The following is a 24,772-nucleotide window of genomic DNA, read 5'->3' on the forward strand; positions in this document are numbered from 1 at the left end:
ATAAGATCACCAGGTTGATGGACTAGATGGAACAGATAGAAAGGACTGACAGAACCCGAGACCAGGAAGAAGAGACGGTGGATGAAGATTGGCAGAAAGTTTAAAAATTCATTTAGAGAAATATTGCAAAATTAATGACTGTTAGGAAAATCTTGGAATGAAACTATTAGGCTTTAGTAGAAATGTTATAAGGAGTTATGTATAAATAAGTTTTTAAGTTTTAGGGTTTTTTATGGTAAGACAAGGCTAAAATAAATTAAGACAACTAAAGGACAGAATACAGTGAAAGATGGAAAGGATTTGCTGAGATAATTAATTAAAATACAAAGAAAGGGAGGTGTGAGGAGGTCAAGGAAATAAGTTAATGAAGATAAGAGTATGGGGATATTGGATTTGTTTTTAAATTTATTTATTTTTTGTTCTTGTTTTTGATTTTGGTGTGTGGTATGTTTGGTACTTTTTATTCTCTTTATATTGATTTGTATTGTTTAATCTCTTTTTTCTTTGCTTTCTTTCTTTTCTCTTTTCTGTAACTTTAAATTCCCAATAAATATCATTTTAAAAAAATAAATAAATAAAAGGTGGACACATAATTGGACATACATTTGCAGACACAGCAGCACATTTGGAATTTAACATAGTGTGACACTGAAGAGAAACAAATAGGACTTTTTTTTAGTTGCAGTAGCCAAATTGTCTTTATATCTGAGTCCAGGGAATTTGGGGGACACAATCTAACTTGCGTGTACTGAAACCCTGGTGTTGAAAGTTACAAGGAGAAATCCAAACCCCTGGCCAACAGCAGTGGGGCTTAGTGGAATGATGCAGGGCCAGCTCAGGATCTTTTGCTGCTAGATGCAAAACACGTCCTCCATTGTGTGCTCACCACCCACCTTTGAACATTTGAAAGGCATCAGGTTGAGGAATGCTTCAGCAGTCTAATCCGGAGGTTGCGAGTGAGGCTTTGCTAGTCCAAACAGGATTGCAGTTGACTCACCAACCTTAACTTACACCTGAGTAGCATGGGAATGACTGAGCAAAGAGCACTTTGCTAGCCCTTTAAGAATTACACTTCTCTGCTTTTCCAGGTTATCAAGCTCTGCGGTCCTTATTACATAAAACATGACACCGTTACTGCAAATATCAGCATCTTTTCCCACTTCAAACAAGGAGCAACATAGCAGAGCTTTGTTCGCTGTTACAGAAGAAAATACAACATTGAAAAAATAAACAGCTTCAGAAAACAGTACTACAAAAAGCAGCAAATACTTGCAATCTGTGTGCTTCCTCTTCTCCTCCATCCTCCCCTTTCCAGGTTGCAGTCTTTCAAATGGATCTTAGCAACAGAAAATGCCTGCGTTGACCCTTCACTACATGCATTTCTGCCCAAAAATAATTCTAGCTTGAATATAAATAAGTACTTGTGTAGCAAGGGAAACAAATTGAGGCCTACTATTAGCTGAACCACAAACAACTGTGAGGAAAAGAAATTAAGGCCTACTATTAGCTAATGTTTCAACAGAGACTCATCAACTGTTTTGCCCAAGCCTGCAGTGGAGTTCAGGCTTGCATGTTGAGCGTGTTGCTTTGTCGGGAAGATTTTGGGCATCACATGGCAGGACAGAGTCTCAAACAAAGATGTGCTGTCCCAAACCCACATTCCCAGCATGTTTGCACTCCTGTCTTAGTGGCTTCTACTCTGGCTTGGTCAAGTCCACAGAATGGAAGATGGCAGGATCCCCAAGTTACATGCTCTAAAGGGAGCTGGCTTCAGGCACCAGGCCCATTGGCAGACTAGCTCTGTGTTACAAAGATGTCTTCAAAAGTAACTTGAAAATGGGCAACATTAACCCTGTCATATAGGAATTCCTTGCAGATGACCACAATGCCTGAAGAGACTCAGTCAGGTCATGTATCCACAGCAACGATCACTGGGAAGAGCACAGAAAGAAGAAACACCATGGTATACCTGCATCAGCACAACCAGATGCCTTCATCTGCCCCAGCTTCAATTAAACATGTCTCTCCCATATTGGTCTCTGCAGCCACAGCAGAAACTGTAACTCTCCAGTGGTTTGACGTCGTCCCCAAAGGCACCCTCTTCAAATGTCTGCTGATGGATGCCAACCCCCAAAGTTCCCATTGTGAAACATCAACCTACCATAGTGGCCTATCTATGTAAATTAAATAATGACCAGCCATCCACCATGATGCTGTCAGAAATGAAATCACTGTTCCCACTCAATAGCCCTCAAATGTTGTTTCACTCCTCTTCATGGCAGGATCAGCCACAAAGAGAAACAGTTTCTGGGCTTAAAATCAAGTGGTGATCCAATAATAGATGCATCAACTAAGCTGCAAGTTCATGTGCATATTGACCAAGAAGAGTGTAGATACAGGGAGGGGGAACCAGGTGTTGCTGGGCTTTAGCTATCTTTGACCAGGCTATCTAGGGCTACTGGGAGTGTGAATCCAGCAATATATGAAGGACCAGAGAGGTTCTCGGATTAAATTTATAATTCAGTGTTATGGTTCTTAATAAGAAGTTCAATATATCATAAGTTTCAACAGGAAAGAAAATAGCTCACATTCAGTGACTGGTCCTTTCCTGATAAATGCTCTAGTGTCCCTGATTAAGGTTTTTTTCCTTTTTAATATTACTGCTTACCAGTGTCCCCAAAGGAATACTATTTTCTTGTGAATCATAGCAGGCTTTCAGTTTTCACATGAATCACAGCAGGGCTGGGGCACCTAATAGCTGTGACTAGCTCTGGGGAAGTGTTTCCCATATTATATATTATTTTGCTTTCCACATTCTTTGTTAAACTCTGGCTCCTTAATGGTAAATTAATACAGACCAACTAAAGTAATTTGAGTAAGTGTACATTAATATCACTAAATCAAAGGAGGATTTGGCAGTGTAAGTTGAGTTCTTGGGGCTGGGGAGATGTGTGGAATCCAAAACGTCAGAGATCTCCTGGCAGTTTTCTAACTTCCTTTTCATTCCTAGCATCTTTTTCTTCTTCTTCCTTTTTGAGGGGGACAGATTCAAAACAAAAATAGTCTTTTATTCCAATTAAGGCAGGGGGAGGTTTACCTGGGGTGGGGGCTGTCTTGTTTGCTGACCAACCACCGTGGCTTTGCCTGTGATACAGTAATAATTAAGTAAAACTTTTTTAAATTAAAAAAACACATAGTTCATTTCAAAACAGGTTTGTTCTTAAGGAACTTTTGACAGGGTTGTTGCTACCTCTCTTGAATGGGGGTGAGCTTGCCACACCCCACTTCCTTTAGGGCAGGCATAGGCAAACTCAGCCCTCCAGATGTTTTGAGACTACAACTCCCATGATCCCTAGCTAACAGGACCAGTGGTCAGGGATGATGGGCATTGTAGTCCCAAAAAATCTGGAGGGCCGAGTTTGCCTATGCCTGCTTTAGGGGATGCCTTGAGTGGTTTATCCCATGTGAAGAGCAGTGTGGGCAATCTGACTGGGCCCAATCAGAATGGGGTGGTTGCCAGGCTTCTCAAAAGGCTGCAGCCTAGACTCGTCTTTCTTTGTTTCAGTGACCTTTATAGTGTGGACTTTCCTAGCTGCCTTTCTGGGGCTGAGTAGGAATTTGAAGGAGAGTCCTTCAAATCCCTCCTACATGCCATTTTGAAATACAGGCTCTGAGGTTACATTTTTGAGGGGTCTTGCTTTCCAGGGATCAGAAGAAAAATGCGTTGCCATTTCCCGGTGATGGACAGCTGCTTGTCTGTGCTGATGCACTTGGGTAGTTGCTCTAAAGACTATTGAATATTATTACATCAAGTACAGACTATTTATTAAAGCTTAGTCAAGGCTTTGATTTCAATCCATGGCTGTTATTGTGCCGCAGTGCAAATGGGAAGAGCCACTGCATGATATATTCCCCAGGCAAGACAATTTTTGAAGTTCCAGATGGATGACACATTAATTAACTTCGTTTTCTTCATCTTCTCAACTGAGAAGTATACCTTTTCTTCCCTTAGAACATTCAGCTGCAATTCGAAAGCAGCCAGCTGCAAATAATACCATGAAAAACTGTGGCTTAGGTGTTTCATGGTGTGACTGATGTTGCGCTTTCTATTCCAGATGGAAGTCTGCAGTCTCATTTCTCTGATTTGCCCTGTACTGTGATATGCTATTAAGTACAGGATAAGGCTAGGCCATAGCCATGGGAAATGAACACTACTGGACTAACTGAGTATATTTAGAGCCCCTTTCTTTGAAATCTCCTACCCGCTTGAAGATCTGTGTGATGGACATTCATTTGGTATAGCTTTTCATTGAATCATTGATCGCAAAGACCACAGGACTCTTGGATTTATCCTGCCCCCAAAGAGCAGGACTAGCCATGCATGTGCCTTTGACTTAGACACCCATCACATGCCATAACACAGAGAAAGTGCCAGGATGTCTCATCTAATATAGATACAAGAAACATTAGCAGGAGGATTCGCTGTGATTCATCCCAAGGTTCAAGGAAGTGCACATTTCATGTTGAAAAAGTCACATATTTAACAGGAAATGGTGTGCAAATTGATGCTAGCAGAATACAGGTTATCTCAATATATCACGAGGATTTTCAGGAATGTTGAATTTTGTGGGAATCTTACTCAAGAAAAACTTGCAGTGAACATGGGGTACAAAATTTGATCAAGGAATTTGAAAAGCTGACGCAACTAATAACAATAACAACATTTAATGCACTGAAATGTTTTTATGAAAGACAAACCAAAATGTCAACAGGTGCCCTGGGGGGGGGGAGGCAGATAGAAAGATGGCACGTTGGAAGATGAAACTTGCCTAATTTGCACTCCTGAAACAATACATGAACTGAAATGCAGTTATCTCTCAAAATTCACACTTTTCTTAATTTTGTGATACACATCTCCACCCCTCAAAATGTGTACAAATATATCATGGGGAAGTGTGCAAATTAGGCAAAATTGCAAACCAAATGTGTACATTAGGAGAAAGTCACACTAAAATACTGGCATGTTCTTGTGATGACTTAAAAAATGCATACTGGTGCACAAATGCAATGAACTAAATTTAAGATTTGAGATAGTGGGAGTAACCAAAATGGACCGATTTATCCTTCCCTTGCCAGCATGCTCAGGAAAAGAAGTTTTTGCTTCAATTTTTTGCTGCACTAAAATGTTGTGTCTTCATCTATGAAAGGCCAGTTGTCAAAGGAACTGCCCATAAACTTCTGGTTTCTTTTGATAACAAGAGAGCTGGCAGGCATTTTTCTTAGTTCCCAGAGACTCTGTTTTCCAGCTTCAGCAATATGGAGTATAAAACAGGAGAAAGATCTGGTAGCAGGCGACACATTAGCCAGGACATTTGACAGCACTCCTGGAGAAAATTATGACAAAACTGACTTTTCATCAACTTGAAAAAGAAAAGGCGTACAGGCACAATATATATATATAAAAAGAAATGCAAAGAATTTGCAGAAGCCACAGCAAATGACATCATCCAACAGCAAGTAAATGAAAGGTAGCTTGCTAGCCAGGTTACTACATACAGTACCTGCCTCATATTTTAAATATAAAACAGCACTGTCTGTAATTGATGGGAAATTGTTCCAAGGTGATAGGCTGGGAGTGCCCCAAATGGCATGCTTCAGAGAACACATGAGGGACATCTGGACATTGAAAATTGTAACACAAGAGCCAACAATGTGCTGCAGTGGTCTGAATGAATCTGCATATTGGGCAGATGGTAAAAAGGTGACCCATGCCAGAAATGCCAGCCTAGGCCCATGTGGATAAACAGTGACAAATTAGAGGCATGTACAAACTGAGTAGTGACATCTTTATGCACTCTGGCAAATATTACCTTTAGGTTTAAAAACCAGCAGAGAGTCTTGTGGCACCTTAAAAGGCTAAGAGATTTATGGCGACATTAGCTTTCATGGACTGGACAATGCTTCATCAGATGAATGAAGTGTTATCATCAGTTGGAAAAGATATCACTACAGTGACTCGGAAACCACAACTAATCCATACTGCAGCAGCTAGACTGATGACTGGGAGTAGCCGCTAGGACCATATAACATCAGTTCTAAAGGACCTTCACTGGCTCCCAGTATGTTTCCGAGCACAATTCAAAGTGTTGGTGCTAACCTTTAAAGACCTAAATGGCCTTGGCCCAGTATACCTGAAGAAGCATCTCCCATAGTTCAGCCCAGACACTGAAGTCCTTCTCCAAGGGTCTTCTGGTGGTTCCCTCACTGCGAGAAGTGAAGTTGCAGGGAACCAGGCAGAGGGCCTCATTGGTGCCCTCCTGTGGAATGCCCTTCCATTCGATGTCAAGGAGATAAAGAACTACACAACTTTTAGAAGACACCTGAAGGCAGCCCTGCATCAGGCAGTTTTTAATGTATGATGTTTTATTGCATTTTTATATATATGGGAAGCTGCCCAGAGTAGTTGGGGAAATCCAGCCGGATGGGCAGGGTATATTTATTAGACCCAAATGAAGCAAAACGCCTCATGCAGTTTCCTCTCGAGGAACAGGGGTGAGATCTCATATGACTGAGATCGTACTACAGGCTTGGGTCGCCCCTAAAAGGTTGCCTCTGAACTCTTCATCTTCAGCATCCCAGCAACTCACTCTTTGAGCAATGCAGGCTTTGCCACTTGCCATTCAGGGCTGAATGGGAATTTCTTTACTACACTCTGGTTGGCTTTGGGCATACTTCCCCCCTCCCCTGCCCGCTCACCAGACTTCTCTGAATTCAGTTGGATGGTGGTGGATTTGGGTTTTGATCTGGCTGCATGCTGTGGGCACCCAACTGTGTCCCACCCAACCCGGGCTGTGCTGGAGTCACTGCAGACTGGAAGCCAATGGCCAATGGCAGATCCTCCAAGTGTCCCTATTTTCCAAGGACGTCCCTGATTTAGAGAAGCTGTCCCAGTTTCTGATTTGATCCTGGAATGTCCCATTTTTCTTAGGTTGTCCCTGTTTTCATTGGGAAATGTTGGAGGGTATGGAGTTATAGGGATGTTTTTTATATATAGGGATGTTTTTATGCATAGGGATGTTTTTTTAAAATGTTTAATGTTTTATTATATTTTTATATATGTTGTAAGCTTCCCAGAGTGGCTGTGGCAACCCAGTAAGATGTGTGGGGTATAAATAGTAAAAATATCATTATGGAATGGGACGTCCCTATTTTCATCAGATAAATGTTGGAGGGTATGCAATGACTTGCAGTCCAGCACCAGTCCATGGACTGCCACTTTGAGTACCACTTAATTAGAGCATGGTCAACAACTTGAGGCATGCTGGGTGCAGACCTATTGGCTTGTGGGACCTCTTGGTCTGGTGCTTTCAGGGCCTGGCATATGCCACCTGCTGAGAACTGAGCAATGTGGGGGGGTGGCACTGATCAAGTCACAAACCCCTGGCTTCCCTTTACAGGAAGTGCATAGTTGCCTCCCGTCATGCCACCTTGGGGAGATTGGCCCTTAGCTGCAGTCAGGAGTTTTTCTGCTTGCCTGGGTGGGTATTATCTGTCTGCATTTGTTGTGTGAGATTGTCTCAAGATCTTCCCTGTTATGCTTCTATAAACATAACCTTTTAACCAGTGCTTTTCTTCTAGGAAAAAAACACGTTGCTGTTACAGCATACCGTTGAGTATGCTCAGAAAACAGCACTGCTTTTACCAATTCCTGTTCTCAACTCTTTGTTCAGGGTGTGAGGCAAGGAGTCCTCAAACCTATTTCCATGATCCATAAACACATGGATGCAACAAAAATAACTGAAAAACTCTGATAGGAGTCCTCACCACCAGGGCACGAGGTGCCTTTTCTCAATTGATAGGACCCCAGCTAAGGTATTTCACATCCTTTGCCCAAGGGATGCTTGCTACATGGTTGAAAAGCCTTGGGCAGCATCCTCTGTCTTGGTCCCCCACATCCCACCCTCAGGCACTTGCCTCTTTCTTTTGTCTTATGCAGAATACAAATTAGCAAATGAAATGGAGACCTCTTTCTTTTCTCTCCATTTCTAGTTATGCTTGCTGTGTGTGGTAGTTATAGCATATTTCTTTAGAACTACACCGTGTAACAATGTCAGGAGAGAAAAGCCACTCTGAAATGTTAAAAGGACTACAGTGTGCCAAAAATGTGCCAAGTGAATATCTGTTCTGTAGGAGGGCGAGGGGGGAATTAATTGGTAGCCTGTTTCTCAAACAGGTTTTTGTGACACCCCGTCTCTATTCCACACACGATGTGTGCATAATATTTTATGACTGGAGCACTGCATAGATTTACATAATGTGTTTTTAAGCGAAAGAGCTGCCGAGGCACTGATGACAATATCTTGCGATTATATCTTCTCTTGCTGTCAATTATTCTTAAAACATTCCAATGCGTGAAGCTTTAGGTCAATATAATGAATTTCAAAGTGACAACCAGGTACGAAGAAGCATTATCGCTGCGGGGGGCTTAGAAAAAGGGAGTATTTTTCCTTTTGCCCTTTTCCTCCTCCTAAAAGGAATGTTCCTCTAATCGTCATTTTCTCTTAGGAGAGTCCTTTATGCACATTTAATGTGGAATCACGATGGAAATCTTTACAAGTCCATGGGCTCTCATCTTCCACTTTGGTGGATAACGATGAAGGGAGGAGGAACTTGAGTTTAATTTTTAATAAGACACGAACACAATGAAACGAGAAGCTAGAGGCGAGAGTTGCTTACAAGTATTTGATAAGATAGATTTTAGTCTCATCATGTACAGGGGCAGTAAATGTCACTTGGTGTGTATTTTCCCCAGGATTTTATTGTACACACACATATTTGACTCTATTAACAGGAAACATGGTGCTTAGTTGTTTTCAGCTTAATAATAATTTTATTTATTCATACACTCTCAGAAACCACATAGGTGTGCTATGCGAACATGAATACAGAAGCTCAGAGAAAGGAAGATGCATTTCCTTGGGGCATGCTACTTCATATACATCTGACAAGGTCAATGCAGTGCATTTCTAAGTGGCGATTTAGTGGGTTCATGTGTGTATTTGGGGTTTTTAATAGTGTTATGAGTTGGGAGGGGCGTAGGCTGTATGCTGAGACCCTTCTAATGGTGTCCCCCCCCCTTTCTAATTCTTAGAATAGCTAAGCTAGCTTCCTGGTAAGTTGATGGGCCATTAAGGGGAACAAAGGAAGGGGCTCTGTGAGAGACAGCAAATGGGTGGGGCCCCCTCCCTGACTTCATGGATAGTTATAAGGACAAAGTCAGAGTTGAGAGTAGAGAGTTTGGAGTGGTGTGAGCTAGAAGCAAAGCAGCAAGCTGGGAATGGAGAGAGACAGTCTTGTTTGATGTCTGTTTGAATCCAAGGCTGTGGCTTATGAGGGAAGCGAGACCCTCTTAGGGTGTTAATGCTGTGAACCCCTCCGTTGTAGGCTAAGGTTATATATGTGTGTAAATAAGCCATATATCATAAAGACACCACAGTCTCTGCTGTACTGCTTTCTGAAGAAACACGAACCATGAGTAAGAGCTCAGAACCCCTGCACCGCTCAGAGGGATGGCATGCAACAATATTATTTATGCTGCATGATACAAATTACTTCATTGGCATTTTAAATTCAGTTTATATTGTGTGTGTTTCTTACACAGAAATCCAGCATTCCTTGTATTCCAACCTCCTGCTTGATGCAAGAAACCTGAAGCAAGAACAGCCTGAGCAGCCTCTTCCTGAACCTCACCAAAGAGAAGTCCACTCTTGCTCAGGTAATTGTTTCCATTGTTGAACTATGCTCACCGCTAAAATTTCTCCTAAATTTCAAGTAAACTCTACCCTCCTGTAATTCTCATAAATCTAGCCCTAGACTACAGAGATCAAGCCTTTGCCCTTCTACGTAGGACATTATTTCAAGTATTTGAAGAGTGCTTTCATGCACATCCTCATTCTTTTTTTCCTCCAGGCTAAGCATACTCAGTATACTTGAGCATCACTGTTCTCCACCTCCTTCTCCAAAATTGTTCTAATTTTGTCACATCCAGAACTGGACACAAGACACAGGACTCCAGAAGGTCTAGCTAATGCAGAATAAAGTGGTTCCATTACAGTACTTCCCATGACTTGAAAACTGCATCTAAAATTGCATTAGCCTATCTTTTTACAGCTACAAGACACTGCTGATTCATGTTCAGCTTGTGACTGAATGCAATCCCAAGATCCTTTTCACATATACTACTGTCAAGCCAGGTATACAAGGTGTACAACAGCTCTGTTTGTGGGCCAAAAAACAATGTGAACTGGAGTGATACTCCCAGAGTCTAAGCACTTTTCCAATACTGTTTTCCAACCAGCTGTCAAGCCATCTGATGGTGTTATCAGCTAGCCCTCGTTTAAGTTAACCAAAATATCATAGGCAATTTGGGCAAATGCTCTGATAAAATGAAGAAAAATGACATCCACAGCATTCCCACAATCCCAAGTGAGTAACTTGATAAAAAAGAGAGAGAAACCATTTGCCTTGTAGGGCTTCTTCATTGACAAATCCATGCTGGCTTCTCCCAATCACTGCCTTGTTATCAATATACTTGCAGATGGAAAGCTTCATAATCTGTTCTGGTATCTTCCCTGTATCGACTGCCCTGTATTTTCCTGGATCTTCCTTTTTGGAGATTGGGACATTTTTTGCTGTCTGCAGTCCTGGGACCCTCTGCTCATTCTCCAGGCGTCTTTATAGATGATAGGCTGTGGTTTTGAGAACATATCTCTGGGGAATTATTTTTGAAATGAAAACAACAATGACATGCCTTAAATCAGAGGTTGTCAATGTGATCCCCTCCATTCATTTGTTCAACTCCATCTCCCATAAGCCCATCCAGCATGGGATGATGGGAATTGTAATCCTACAACACCTGGAGTTGTAGACCAATACATTGGCTACCACTGCCTATACTAAAGTTCTCAGGTATATTAAACATAGGAAGCTGCTCTATACAAAGTCAGATAAGTGGATACCCAGCTCAATATTGTCTACACTGATTGGCAGATGCCTTCCAGAGTTTCAATATCTGGGGATCCTGAGAACTGAAATTGTGGCCTTCTGAATGCAAAACATTTGCTCACCTACTAAGCAATGCTTTCAGAATAGTGGATTTAAGCTACCCCATGATTTGGCATGGGAAAATACATTTTCAAAAAGGGTGTAAAATAGTGCCCATTTTTATGCTCAAGCGTACACCTTATGGCCTCAGTAATCACACTGCATTTTCTTAACCCAAACCCAGCATAATAGCGATGTTAATGAGAGCAGAGAAGCTGCACCTATTTATACTGTTCGCCTCCTTCTAATGTTAGGCTAAAATTATTTGTCTGATAAAAGTGCACATTCATACTGCAGAAGTTACAGTTAAATGAGTATTAACTGCCTGTTCCCTTGTGGGAGGCTTGTTTGGTATTCTCTCTACATCCCAAATTGGCAACAATCTCCATCAAAGGCACTGAGATCTTCATTCGCATGGTTTTGAGAAAGCTGAAAAGAAGCTCTCAGAGTTTAGCACGAACAACCCCTTCCCGGTTACCTCACAGAGTGTTTGGGTATCTGTGGCTGCTACGCTTCATCAAAGCAGCTTTTCACATACACCAAGAACTGACAGGAATTCTTTGTCGGGGACAGCATCCTTGCTTACCCGAATCATGAGTAGGGAGGATGGAGAATTTTTGCAAAAATCAAACATGAATGTGAGCTCTGCAGCAGCTTGCTCATTTGCCCACCAGGTGAGCTGAGCATCAGTGATCTTTATTGATACTGGTTTTCAAAATCCACACAAAATTAATGGCACTGTTTTTGAACCCAGTACGCTGTTCGTTGTCATTGTTTCAGAGTTACTGTCAGATCAGCTCTGCAAAAAATGTGTATTCCTCCGAACTCTGCTCCACTGAGGTGATGCTGGTAGGCGTTAAAATTCAGTGCTGTTTCTTATCCTGTTTCCCTACCTATAAAGCCCTCTATTACATGATAGTGGGGGGGGGGGCGCAGGGGAGAGGGAGGGGTTAATGGGTGTAAGCTAGTAATGTTTAATGGTAGTAGCTTTAATAGGAAATGCATTTTAAAAGAAGAAATGATTCTCTGAGCTTTTCAGAACCATCGTTGTACAAAAAGGTGTGTCAGCTTCACTGTTGCAAAACACCAAGGAACAATCCAGCCAGCACAGTTCACCAAGGCTCTGCATCATTTTATTGTGTGTTTGTGTGGGGTGTGGGGAACGTAACCACAACCATGTACTTTGTGTCCTTCCTTTCACTACCATCAGTGAGCATCATCCCGTCCATCACGCCTGCTGGAACACACACAAAAAATGACCAATTTAAAAAATACTGCTGTTCTCTCTGCATTTTGCAGCAATTGCCCTTGCGAACTTTTCTTCTGCATGTGGCCATTCACAGCTATGAAAAAGGATGGTTATGGGAGATGGCTGGATTTGTTATTGTGTTTCAGCGGAGTCCCTCCCCACCCACCCACAAGGATGTCTTGCTGATGATCTGTGTCATTTACACACAGACAATTGTTTTAAATCTTTTGTCTCCCCACCCCATGTAAATAAATCTGAAAGTAAAACTGCCTGGGCGCAATGGCTACTTGATGATGGCCAATGAATAACAATAGCAGGACTGCAAATAGGGGACTATATAGGGATGTAATGGTATCTGTTTTGTAGCAGCTGATCACGCCATCATCAGGGGAATAGGAAACAACACTGTTATTTTCACAAATCATCGCACCAGGGCTGATCATATGAATTTAACAAGATGCAAACCACAGTGGATCAAGTTTGAATAATGATATTGCGATCGAAAGATGAACAGGTACAGAGAGCAGTAGGCTACATCCCTAATTGCGAGTCACTTTAAAGGGGAGGGGGTTGCTCTCTAAACAGAATCCCAGCTATTAAAATTTTTCCATTTGTATGCAGTGTGACAAGCTTTTGAACTGTGTGGTTATACACATTCCTTCATGGTGTGAAGCCATCTTGCCCTTCTCCAAGGGAGAGGGTTGCAGCTCACTGAATGCAACTACCATAGTCCATAATGGGCCAATGCACAAAGGCTGCCATGGACAGGGTCAGCCCAAGACATTTTGCTGCCAGAGGCAATGGATAAGATGGTGCCCACCTCATTCCACATACAGGAGCGGAGTAGTTTAGGATGTGAAGAAAGAGCCCATGTGCCATACCCAACCCAGTCATACAACAGAGAGGAGTGCTGGCTCGAGCCCAGCATATGCCACCTGAGGTGGTTGCCTCATTCTGCCTAATGATAGAGCCAACCCTGGCGGCTAAAAATAGCTGCCTGTGTCAACTCTTCACTCCTCTCCCCATAATGTTCAGGCAGACAGGATGTTGCTTCCCTGCAGAAGTTGCTCATCAGGAGAATGATTAAGCTGAAACAATTCAAGGGGAAAAGGTGAGAACTTGATACTGGGTTGCTGTTTCGTATCTCAGAGCTTTTCACGTCTTTCCTTTCATAACAGAATAAATGTATGTAAGGGATTGGGACTGCGCCAGATGGCCCCGCCACTAACGGCAAGCGCTCTACTGGCCCTGACACCTACATCAGCAAAGGTGTGCTGTGCACATTCCGCTCTATGTACATAGGTGCTGCACATGAGCAGAACTCTGAATGTGCAGGATTCCCAGTTGCATCAAATATGCATGTGCATGCAGCTGCATGAAGGAAAGGGCCCATTTTCAGAGCTTTGACTATGCAAGGAGATTGGAGACAGGCCAAAATCCTGCTTCATCCCTCTACTACATCCTCACTATATATATGAAGGAAGTCTGGCGGGCCTCTCCAAGCTGAGTGAGTGGGTGGTAAAATGGCAACGGCAATTCACACTAGTGAAAGAATTATGGAAGTAATATTGGAATGAATGAAATGGAGGACATGCTATTAAATAGTGAAGAAAGCTGGGTCACTATCCCAACATCATCTAACCTTTGAGAATCAAATGGGCTGCTATGGGTTAAAAAATCTTATTTTTAATCCAGCTATGTTTTAATGGGCTTATTAACATTTGACATATTTTGCATAACGTTCACATTATACCCTTGAAACCACTGATAGCGGCTGTTTGGGGGCAGCAAAAGGTAGAGAATTGGAACCCATAGCAACAGCCCAAATTTTGTCTGCATTGCAGGCAATTCAACTTCTAGTGTTATTTATAATATAGGCTGTTTCTAATTACAAAATAAACAGTAATAGGAGCTCTGGGGCTATTTTGTTGCAGTAAGAAACAAAGTAATCTGCATAATATCTAGAACCTTGCCTTCAATTGAAGCCATAACCATGAAAAAGGGTTAGGCTGGTACCTTTGGTATAAACCTGAATAGAAAATGCATTAAAATAGTCTCTGACATCATCTGTCTTCTCCAGCAAAGATGGGGGGGGGGGATCCACCTTATTCTTACAAGAGAGAATTCACACGAACAGGAAAAGATATAGAAGAGCATTAAAACTGAAAGGACAAAAATATAGCAGCAATTTCACTAGATTTTCATGGAATTTAAAAACCTTCAGAGAAATAGTGGGAGAAACCAGCTAGGGAACCCCCAATGGAAAAAGGCTCAGGGCCAGAGAATTGATGGTGGGACGCCAATGAGTGGCCAGAGGGAGAAGATTGGGGGGAGAAGGTGTTGGAAGCTGAAGAGGCAACCGGGTTTAGTGAGCAGGGGGAGACTATGGCAGAGAGAAGTCCAGAATTAGGAGCAGAAGCTGAAGCAAGAAAGGAGGGAGGCCAACCGGCAGAGATGAGTCTGGCTGGTGAATAAGCACAGGTTGCTTGTTGCAACAAGCTCCACTCCCCCCTGGTCTCCCAGAACCAGGAGATACATGAAGGAGGTGAAGGAGAAGAGGTGAAGGATGCAGGTGCAGTCTCAGATTGCTTGGGGGAAACACTAGACAGGACGGGAGTTAGGAACCTGGGAGAAGGCAGGGACCTTCAGTCTCAGCAACTGCTTCATGGGGGCGAGACCTGCCAGAGAGGAATTGCTGTGCTCATTTGGCCTGACACTCCTGTCTGTGCAGACCCTGTTTTTGCTAATAAAGAGTTAACTCTGACTCACTCAGTGTGATTTACTGCTGCCTATCTCCTGTCAGGATATTTGTTGTGCCTGCCATTTTTATTGTCTCATGTTAACTATGGCAACATTATAAACATACATCAGGGCAAGGCTTCTAATGTATGCATGCCCCCATCACCTCTAAAGCGCATATATTAGAAAGGAGTGCACATGTGTAAGGTATCGTTGTGTGATGGCATCACCACCCGAAGCTATGCATTTCAACATGTGCCTAGGCTTATTTCAAATTTTGAAGAGAAAATGGCTGCCGCTGCCCTCTCTTGCCTATGCACATTCATTTTTACACTGGAAAACTTGCTGGAAAATCAAGTGATTTCATGCATCAAGCATGCATGACCATCTCTGAACATCTTCAGTGGGGGGGGTGATGGTTTTGTTTCTGATGGATTTGGATGGTGGGGGACAAGGTGGACTGAGTGAGCTTTTAATTAGTCTAATGGGGTTTATGCTTTTCACATTCCCTTTGCCTTGAGCGTTCAGCATGGGTCAGCCTGCAAATCAAATCAAGTATGAGTCTTGGGATAATGCTTCCCTTTCCACTGTTTTCACATGCATGTCCAGTTTTCATTGAATATGTCACTTTGATATGCCCTAGTGATTATTCGGGTTAGAAACAGTTTGCCCTTGTGTAGCTGTTAGTCTATCTGATTTCAGCATTCTTACCAAGTTCACTGCTTGGTCACACACTACAGTTACATAGCATTGTCTAATTATTGCTGTTACTGAGCTTCTGAAAATATTGGTCCCATAACTTTGGTCTGGTCCTTGCTTCCATATGGCAAATTAGGAACTGCTGTGTTCTGAATTGCTGATTTAGTGCTCCTTATGCATATCTAGGCTGAGCTTTCATGTTTATTTAGTGATTTTAGTTGGAAACACTGTGAAATTGATTTAGCATGAAATAAAAGGAAGGCGGGAGATAGTAACACACATACTATTTTAAAATGCTCAAGTTTTCTTGTACCATTTCTCAGCTAAGGAAAGGCAAAGGAATTTGCATGTTCTTCAACTTTAGACAACCTGCTTAAAGCCAAAACTTTTTATAAATGGGTAAATGCAACAACAACATAAATACAGTCATACCTTGGGTTGAAGTAGCTTCGGGATAAGTATTTTCGGGTTGCGTGCTGCGGCGACCCGGAAGTAACAGAGCGCGTTACTTCTGGGTTTCGCTGCTCATGCATGCACAGACGGTCAAAATGATGTCACACACATGCGCAGAAGCAGTGAATAGCGACATGCGCAGACGCACGGATGCAGGTTGCGTTCGCTTCTGGATACAAATGGGGCTCCAGAATTGATCCCATTCACATCCAGAGGTACCACTGTACTTATAAATCCCCTAAATGGTAGTGCATATGGTGTTCACCACCACGAAAAGGGAAATGTTCTGTGCCTGTCTATGAGGTAATATAGACTTTGGATATTACATAGGAGGGAGAGCAGGCACTCAAAATGAAATGTAGTTCCTCTTTTTTATCAATAGTTTATTAGGGTATTCACACTATTACAATAAAACAGTGCAGGCCCTTGTTCCTTCCCTCTCCTGGCTCCCCTCCCTCCTTCTTCCCTCATGGCTCTTTTTGTTGTTGTTTCAGCATTTTCATTTCTGATGTTCCATTGTTGGGTGTGATATCACATCCTCAAATAAGAGTTTGGATAAATGGATATCAGTACTCTGCTTGCGTCCCTGATGCACAACCGGCCGTGTTTTGTGTAAAATGGAAGCTTTACTTCTCATTCTATAATTTCTTCTCTGGTGCAATGATTACATCAAAGACTAATACACTGCAATTATCAGTACTCAGTTATGTAATACTTTCAGCGCATAAACTGCCTTGTATTTCTGGGCCTCTATGGGTGATATATTTCTATTTAAAATGCAGGAATATTTATCACTCACTTGTTGTCCACACTTCAGGCTTCTTTCTGTTTCAGAGACAGAGCACTGGGACTTTCATATTGAGGAATAAGGGTTTTTCTGATTCATAGGTATCTTGGAAGGGGGGCAGGGAGAATTTGCTCCTCCCTGAGTGAGGTATAATCCCCAAATGGGGGGCCATTTATTCCTAATTTCTGCTTCCTGTTTCTTAACCAGTTACTGTTCCACAAGAAGATCATTCCTAGCTTTATCCCCATCCCATGCCTGCTGATCCTACCCAAGAGTCTTTGGTGAGGTACTTTGTGGAAAGCTTTTGGATTGTCCAAGTAGACATTTTTTACTGGATCACTTCTTTATGTGTGTGTTGACACTCTCAAAGAATTCTAAAAGGCTAATGAGACAGGACTTACTATTGCAGAAGCCATGCTTGTTCTACTTCAGCAAAACTTGGTTTTTCTATCTGCTTGATAATTCTGTCTCTGACAATACTTTCCACCAGTTTTCCTCAAACTGACATTAAGCTAATTGTCATGAACTGGCAGGACAGTGGGTAGGAGGAAGATGATCCTTGCAAGGGATATAGCCATGACAGGCATACCTGGGCAAGCTGGTGATGGAGAAGGAGAGGTTGGTGTAGAAGGTACTCATGGGCCAACAGAGGGGATGGGGTCAATGCACAGGAACCAGGGCCCATCACCAGAGCCAGAGGGGCCTGTTTTCCCAAACACAGTGGGCTCTGATGTGTAAGAAGCAATGGGGGGGCACGCTCTAGGAGGCTATGGCAGGCAAGAGCCCACAGCCCAGCTCCCTAGCTGGCCAGGTGGGGCTCACCTGGAATAGGCTTGGAACAGGTGAGGGCCACATGTTTCATCAAGCCCAGGTGCTGCAATCAGCATGCAAGGTATATAAGGGAAGCAGGGCTGAGGTGCTGTATCTGGTCAACTTCCCACATTGGTTGGACCATGGCTTGGATGTTCCAGGGAGCTCTTGGGAACTCCGCTTCTTTGGGACTGACCTCCAGATGCCCTGATCCTGGGATGGGCTGCAGAGGCAGGAACCTGGTTTGACTGGACTTTGTACCTGTAGGCCTACCTGCCTGCTGGACTATGTACTACCATCTGCTGTGAGATTGTGTGCACCAGGGAGACTTGCTGCCATGTACCTGTGGTTTCAGGACACTAACTTACCTGTAGTTTTCTTTTTTAAAAAAATGGGTGTTACATTGACTACTTTTCAGTTCTCAGGTACAGAAAGAGATATGAGGGACAAGTTACATATTTCTATTAGCAGATCAGCAGCAGGAAAGCAAGGTCCATAGTGTCAATGAAGTTTTATATAAGGCATATATGTCTTGATGTAAACATGGTCCTGCTCACATGAATATGATGCCAAGAGGAAGTGGAATATAATCGCTGTCTTATTAGGAAGATTTCTGGCATGCAGGATTTCTTCCCTGTCCTATTTGAATATAATGAAATGGGACACATTTGTAAGAGATCATGTGGGAGGCAAGGTTAAATGAGAACATTTTAGGTGGATGCGATTTGCTATAGCTGTTGATTAAATATACCAGCAATGCAGTGTTATAAATATAGCTGTAGGCCTTTTCTGCACTCCAAACAAGTTATTAAACTGTGAAATGGAGGTTCAAAAAAAGAAGAGTAGTAATGATTTTGAAATGTTGCTTACACTCAAAAAATGTGCTTGGCAGAACAGAATCCTAGAGTTTAGGAAGGTTTGGGACTAAAGAGGCTTGTAAATCCCATAACTGCAAATGGGCAGTTCAAAAAGTTGGCTTAGGCCAGTCAGTTAAATGAAAATTGAATTTATTTATTAATGGGAATTAATAAATATATTTATGAACAAAAAAACCTGACTTCCATTGACATCTCTGAAAGTGCATGTAGTCCTGTAAGAAAAGACTGACTAATTAATCCTGCTTGATATGACTCTGTAGGAATATTTAGAAAAGTACAGGAGGTCTCAGACTGATAGTGAGTGGGTAACAGCACTGATTTGTAGTTAAAAAGCTGGATAGGTATTTTAAAAAGCCTCTGCATATGGTTCAAAATACATTGGCCTTTAGTGAGAAGTGAGAAGAGTGAGAAGTTCTACTTCTATTCATTCCCTCCATTATTAAGACCTGCTACTTGCCCAGACAATCTGTCCATTGCAGTTACATCTGATTACAGCAGCAACAGCATGAAGAGCCTTTCAGGATCACCCTATCATTGGGTAGAGAGAGGTGGCTGCCTCAGGCAGTAGATGATGGATGCTGTCCCATTCACCGATGTTTAGGTAAAATTCACCAGACAGCCTAGTTGGAAGATGCCACTGTGAAAGTAGGAAAGAGGCCTCGGTCCTCTTATGCCACTTCTTTGCACCACTGCCTTGCAGAGTTGGCCAGCTGTGTTAAGCACCAATGCACACATTGTGCACAGGGTTCCAAGGATGTTCCCCAATATGCACACTTAAAGGTAAAGGTAAAGGGACCCCTGACCATTAGGTCCAGTCATGACTGACTCTGGGGTTGCGGCGCTCATCTCGCTTTATTGGGCAAGGGAGCCGGCGTACAGCTTCCGGGTCATGTGGCCAGCATGACTAAGCTGTTTCTGGCGAACCAGAGCAGCGCACGGAAACGCCGTTTACCTTCCCGCCGGAGCGGTACCTATTTATCTACTTGCACTTTGACGTGCTTTCGAACTGCTAGGTTGGCAGAAGCTGGGACCGAGCAATGGGAGCTCACCCCGTCGCGGGGATTCGAACCTCCGACCTTCTGATCGGCAAGTCCTAAGCTCTGTGGTTTAACCCACAGCGCCACCCACATCCCCAATATGCACACTTACTTGGGAGTAAATCTCATGGAGCTTGGGAGGACTTCCAAGCAAGGATCACATTGCCCTAGTTGCACTAGTGGCTCACCAAGTGGCTGCCCTGGTTGAAACATGGGTGATAGCTAAAATATATGTTATAATAGCATTTTCCCATGCAATATATCCAAATCCATCTGGTAATCAACTTTACTTCTAAAACACGACACTTCATAATAAACACATAGTCTGACTGTAGGGAGACCACAACAAGGCAGCAAAGCATGGGTGGCCTGAAAGCATTGGGTATCTACTTTAATTTGATTTTAAGTGAAGGTAAAGTGGCCAAAGGGTAAAAAGTGGAGTGAAAGGACCTTTTCTTTAAAAAAAATACCCAGCTCTCATTCCACATCATGCTGTTTGCAGGTCAAACTCATTGAACTGAAGCTGTTTAGTTCTGCTGCAAGGCTAGAGCAATATAGCACACATAAAATGCCCTTACAGAGGCATCCCAAGTGTGGGAGTGGAGAGTGGCCTGGAAAATCTACCGCCACACTGTTTCTTAGCAGCCCAGGACAGAGGGCAAGCAGCATTTGTGCTTTACCATTAAGTCAGCTCCGGTCCAAGCCCCCATTACCCCTCCCTCTGGGAATGGCACAATTTTACATGCAGAGAACCCAGAGCTGGGTCAGCCTCTACCCTTATAATGACACATTTGGAAGGCTTGTGATTGTTCCTGTGGTAGGAACATGGTCAGAAGTAGCCTTCTACCTCCCACGCTTTCCATGGACACAGTGGGATCTCTGCTGGACGGGCACCTTGCCTGTCTTCTTATGCCCCCCCCAACTGCAAATATCAGGGAGCTAGGATTGCTTGTCACTCAGCCCTCAATTCCCTTCAATTTGCATTTAAAGGCGAACCTACTTTAATCCACGCTTTCTGAAGCAAGAACAGAAATCCTTGGGAAGTAACACCAGCTGGATTTTGTCGTGCAGTTCTTCAGCTAAGGAATGTGTACAAAGTACAGTGGTACTTCGGGTTAAGTACTTAATTCGTTCCGGAGGTCTGTACTTAACCTGAAACTGTTCTTAACCTGAAGCACCACTTTAGCTAATGGGGCCTTCTGCTGCTGCCGCGCCGCCGGAGCACAATTTCTGTTCTCATCCTGAAGCAAAGACTCTCCTCCCTGGAAGAGAGGGGAGTGGTTGTGGGTGGGAGACCGAGCCCCGCCCCTGGTAGGGGGCATTAGCCCCCTCCCCTCCTACCTGGCTGGCGCCCACGCCCACCGGAGGTGGCCAACCAGGTGCCTCCGGGGGGCGTGTGTAGCAGCTTAATGCTGTGGTGCCAGCTCCGCCTCCTCCTCATTCGTCATTGTCCCTCAGCCTTTTCTTGCCCATTAACCTTATATCACGTGTCCTTGTGTATTTATTTCACATAGCGGGGTCGGGCCCTCGATCCACAATGTTCTTAACCCTAGGTAATATTTCTGGGTTAGTGGAGTCTGTAACCTGAAGGGTATGTAACCCGAGGTACCACTGTAGTAGTAATACTATACTAGGGTAAGGTCTGCATTAAAAAATTCACATATTAGTGGAAATGATGGTCAAAAATGTATTATTTCATCAGAAATTGGTTTGTAAAAATGTCTGTGGTAGACATAATAGCTTAGGAAAATTAGGGGGAAATTAAAATGTTGATGAATTTTCATGGGGACTTTAAAAAATAAATAAATCAGTGCTGTGAAAATGTGAAGACTGGGAAAAATGAGAAAATGATAGATTTGCCCGTCTCTACCTGCAGTTCTGTACACACTAGGAGTAAGTCTCAGTACAGTGAAGTCAGTGCAGCTTATATATGAGTTGACTTGCATAGGGTTACTCTGTATGTGTAGCATTATGTTATCATGGGAAGTGTGTTTTATATTTCTCATACTGATAACAGATTTCAACCAGTAATCAAGAAGAAAAATTCCCTTTTCTGCTATGTTTGTAAAAAACCAAAAATAAATAAAGCACTCTGTAGGGTGTTTACATTTTAGAATAAATTGAAAAGCATTTGCTTAAACCTCCACAAATCAAAACAGTTGTCACTTCGACTGAATAGACTGGCAGCAGATTTTTTACTTCCTCCTTATAATTAAGAAGCCACTATATGATACCATGTTGCAGCCTGGAAGACTGTGCTGTTTTTTTTCACTTGACTAAATGGTAGCTTTATACAGTTTTATATATTAAAGGGACAAATTGCAGTGACATAAAAACTGCTGCAACTGTGCGTTAGAAGCAAGTCTGCAATCTTTTAATGTAACGATGATTTCCATTACCATTAATATTAACATTTAATGTTTATTGTCTTCACTATTTTATGCATTAGTCTGAAAACCTTACCTAGTGTTCACTGCAGGCATGACTAGGCATTGTGGATGAAACCCAACATTTATTTCTAATTTTTCTTGTTCATCTACAATTGCATATCAACAAACCTACAACAAAGCTCATTTGTATTGGTACAAAAGCTGCCTCATAAAATCTAATTTCTAAATAGATAGGGATTTTCTATTGTAATTGCCAGCTGCTGGCAATAAAAGAGTATCAGGGACTGCTTACTCATGAGAGTAGACACCTTACTCTGGGCCCTTGTTAATTTATTTAAGATCACAGGGCAGTTTAAAATATAAAAACAGAAAAATGCATACCACAGTAACAAAGATACATACCATGACAACAAACAAAAACGATACCCCCCCATTCAGTTTATTAGGCCATAGATTGTATAATTTGCCTAAAGTCTAGGCACCTATGTAATGTAATGTGCCATCCCTCTTTGGCCATGACCAGAAGCTTCTAGTGCTTTTGAGGTCAAGGTGTGGTGGACTCCACCTACTCCTCTGACATTTCCAGAGGTTCTTCCTTGGGTATCAACACAGAGGGCCCCTCAAGGAGATCCTCAGCATTGGAGTCAGAGATCCTGCCTGCTCCTCAAGGTGTCCAGTTTGTCTCCTGAGGATTCTGTGACTGGCACCATATCAGAACTAGACATGATAGCTAATTCACAATTTTCTGGTAATGTCATTGAATGACTCATTGATACCGGGGGGATATTAGGAGCAAAGTAAATTATTCTTTATTAGTCTAAATGGAGTTGCATCGGTTAGTAGAGTAATTAGTTTCTAAACAATGGTTTTTTTCTTCTTCTTTTAAGCCATGCTGTCTGATCTGGAAGCTTTGTCCCACAATTCTGGATGTGTGGTACTGCAAGGCTGCTAGAAGGAAAAGATACCCTGTGGGCTTTAGCCAGTGGTTGCTTTGCCATAGTGAAAAGTACTTCTGCTCTCACAAGATGGACACCCCATTTTCACGAATCCCCACTGAACGTGACTTTTTCTTGCAGGTAAAGTCAGTGTAATACTGTAGGTGTGTGGCTGTAGGTTAAATACATTTTTTCTTGACAAAGCCAGCCAGGGGCTACATTTGTATCAGGGCAATGGCACGGGGTGTGTATGTGGCATTAACCATTTCCCCATGTACCAAGTGGTGTTTGGATTTTACGAAATAAAATAAATAAGTGCCTGATCCCAAGCACACTCCAGGACACAGTTCTGCTGAGCCCTGCCCGCAATTAAACCCTGCTTCTATATAATTAGGAGCAGTGGCCTTGGTTGTGAAAGATATTTTATTAAGAGCCAAACATATATAACTAAATAGAAGTCAATTGAATTTTTCAGTTCCTCTATCATCCATGTAATCCATCTTGCTTAAAAATGCAGTTAAATGTTTATTTGAACCTATTGAACCCTATTAAATGTTACATCTTCATTTAGGAAGACCATCCTTGACTGAATTAAACTGTTTCCATCCCTGATTAGCTGATTAAGAGGCAAGGAAGAGAAATACACTCCTCTAGGCAGCCTCTTTATTGAGCATTCATCCTGATTCGCTTGTTTGCTGGGAGGTTATATGACAATGAACATCCATCCTGAATTGATTGCCTGGTGCTGATATGCCTTCTCAAGAATCGTTCATTCATCTCACACTTTTCAGTGAATTTACCTCTCACTTTCCTAACAGCAAAACACTGGTGGATTTATTGTGCTAGGGTGAGAGAGTGCTTTAAATCCATTTCAATTGCAAAATTAACTGCAAATTTTTGGTTTGCACCTGAAAGTCTCCCACTAAATACTGACTATCTTATGAAAATGTATCAGAATCTCAGTACCAATTTCTCCAATTAAACACATTTTTCTTTGCAATTTTGCCTTCTAAATATTTTTGCAATTTCCCCTATATTTTGTATGCTACTTTCAGTGATATACTACATTTGTATGCACACTCTCCCCCCCCCCCATATCTGCATTTTTGTACCCATTACTGGGTGGAGAACTGCAATGCAAAATTCAGAGAACTGTGAATTTTGAAGGACAGCTGTGTTTAGGTTCACATAGTGTTTCAGAAAGTGTGAGATTTGAATTTCTGCCCTATCCCCACAACCTAAGAATTCACTTGCCCTTAATGCATTTCATATATTGCTATTGTTGTTGTTACAAGTACCCCCAGAACAGTTTCCATATACTCAACGAAACGGTGAGGTTTCACTCTGTTGTATAACACAAAATAGCAAATCTCTAACATGTGGCTCAGCCTTAAAACATTGGCTTTTAGCTTTGTTTTCTACATTGAGTGAGTGGTGGTGGTGGTGGTGGTGGGCTCATTAAGGACTAAGGGTTGGTTTGTTCTTTTGATGATCCAGTTTTGAGCATCTAATCCAAGATCACAAAGGCATTTGAGAAAGTAGCACACTCCAAGACCCAGTATTTGTACCTTGATCATAAGGGCATCCATTTAGAATTTATAATGAAGATGTGAATAAAGCGTAACTGAAAGCTTTTTATATTCACCAAACAGGCTTAAGCTGATGCAAGTATATTAAAAAAAAAACCAACCA

At 42.4% G+C, this 24,772-nt stretch overlaps 1 protein-coding gene across 5 annotated transcripts in view; it reads left to right on the forward strand.

Moving 5' to 3' along the window:
- Positions 1-9,679: 9,679 nt before the first annotated feature.
- The window catches only part of LOC309531227 (uncharacterized protein), a 216,470-nt gene continuing 201,377 nt past the window's right edge, over positions 9,680-24,772 (forward strand). For all 5 annotated transcript variants that reach the window (XM_082220610.1, XM_082220613.1, XM_082220614.1 and 2 more), the window contains exons 1-2: positions 9,680-9,775; positions 23,033-23,221. In XM_082220610.1, coding sequence (XP_082076736.1) covers positions 23,073-23,221 — 149 coding nt within the window. In that variant the 5' untranslated portion in view covers positions 9,680-9,775; positions 23,033-23,072. The remainder of the gene's footprint in view (positions 9,776-23,032; positions 23,222-24,772) is intronic.

The sequence above is a fragment of the Podarcis vaucheri genome (assembly GCF_965113315.1).
Source record: "Podarcis vaucheri genome assembly, chromosome: 4".
NCBI lineage: Eukaryota > Metazoa > Chordata > Lepidosauria > Squamata > Lacertidae > Podarcis > Podarcis vaucheri.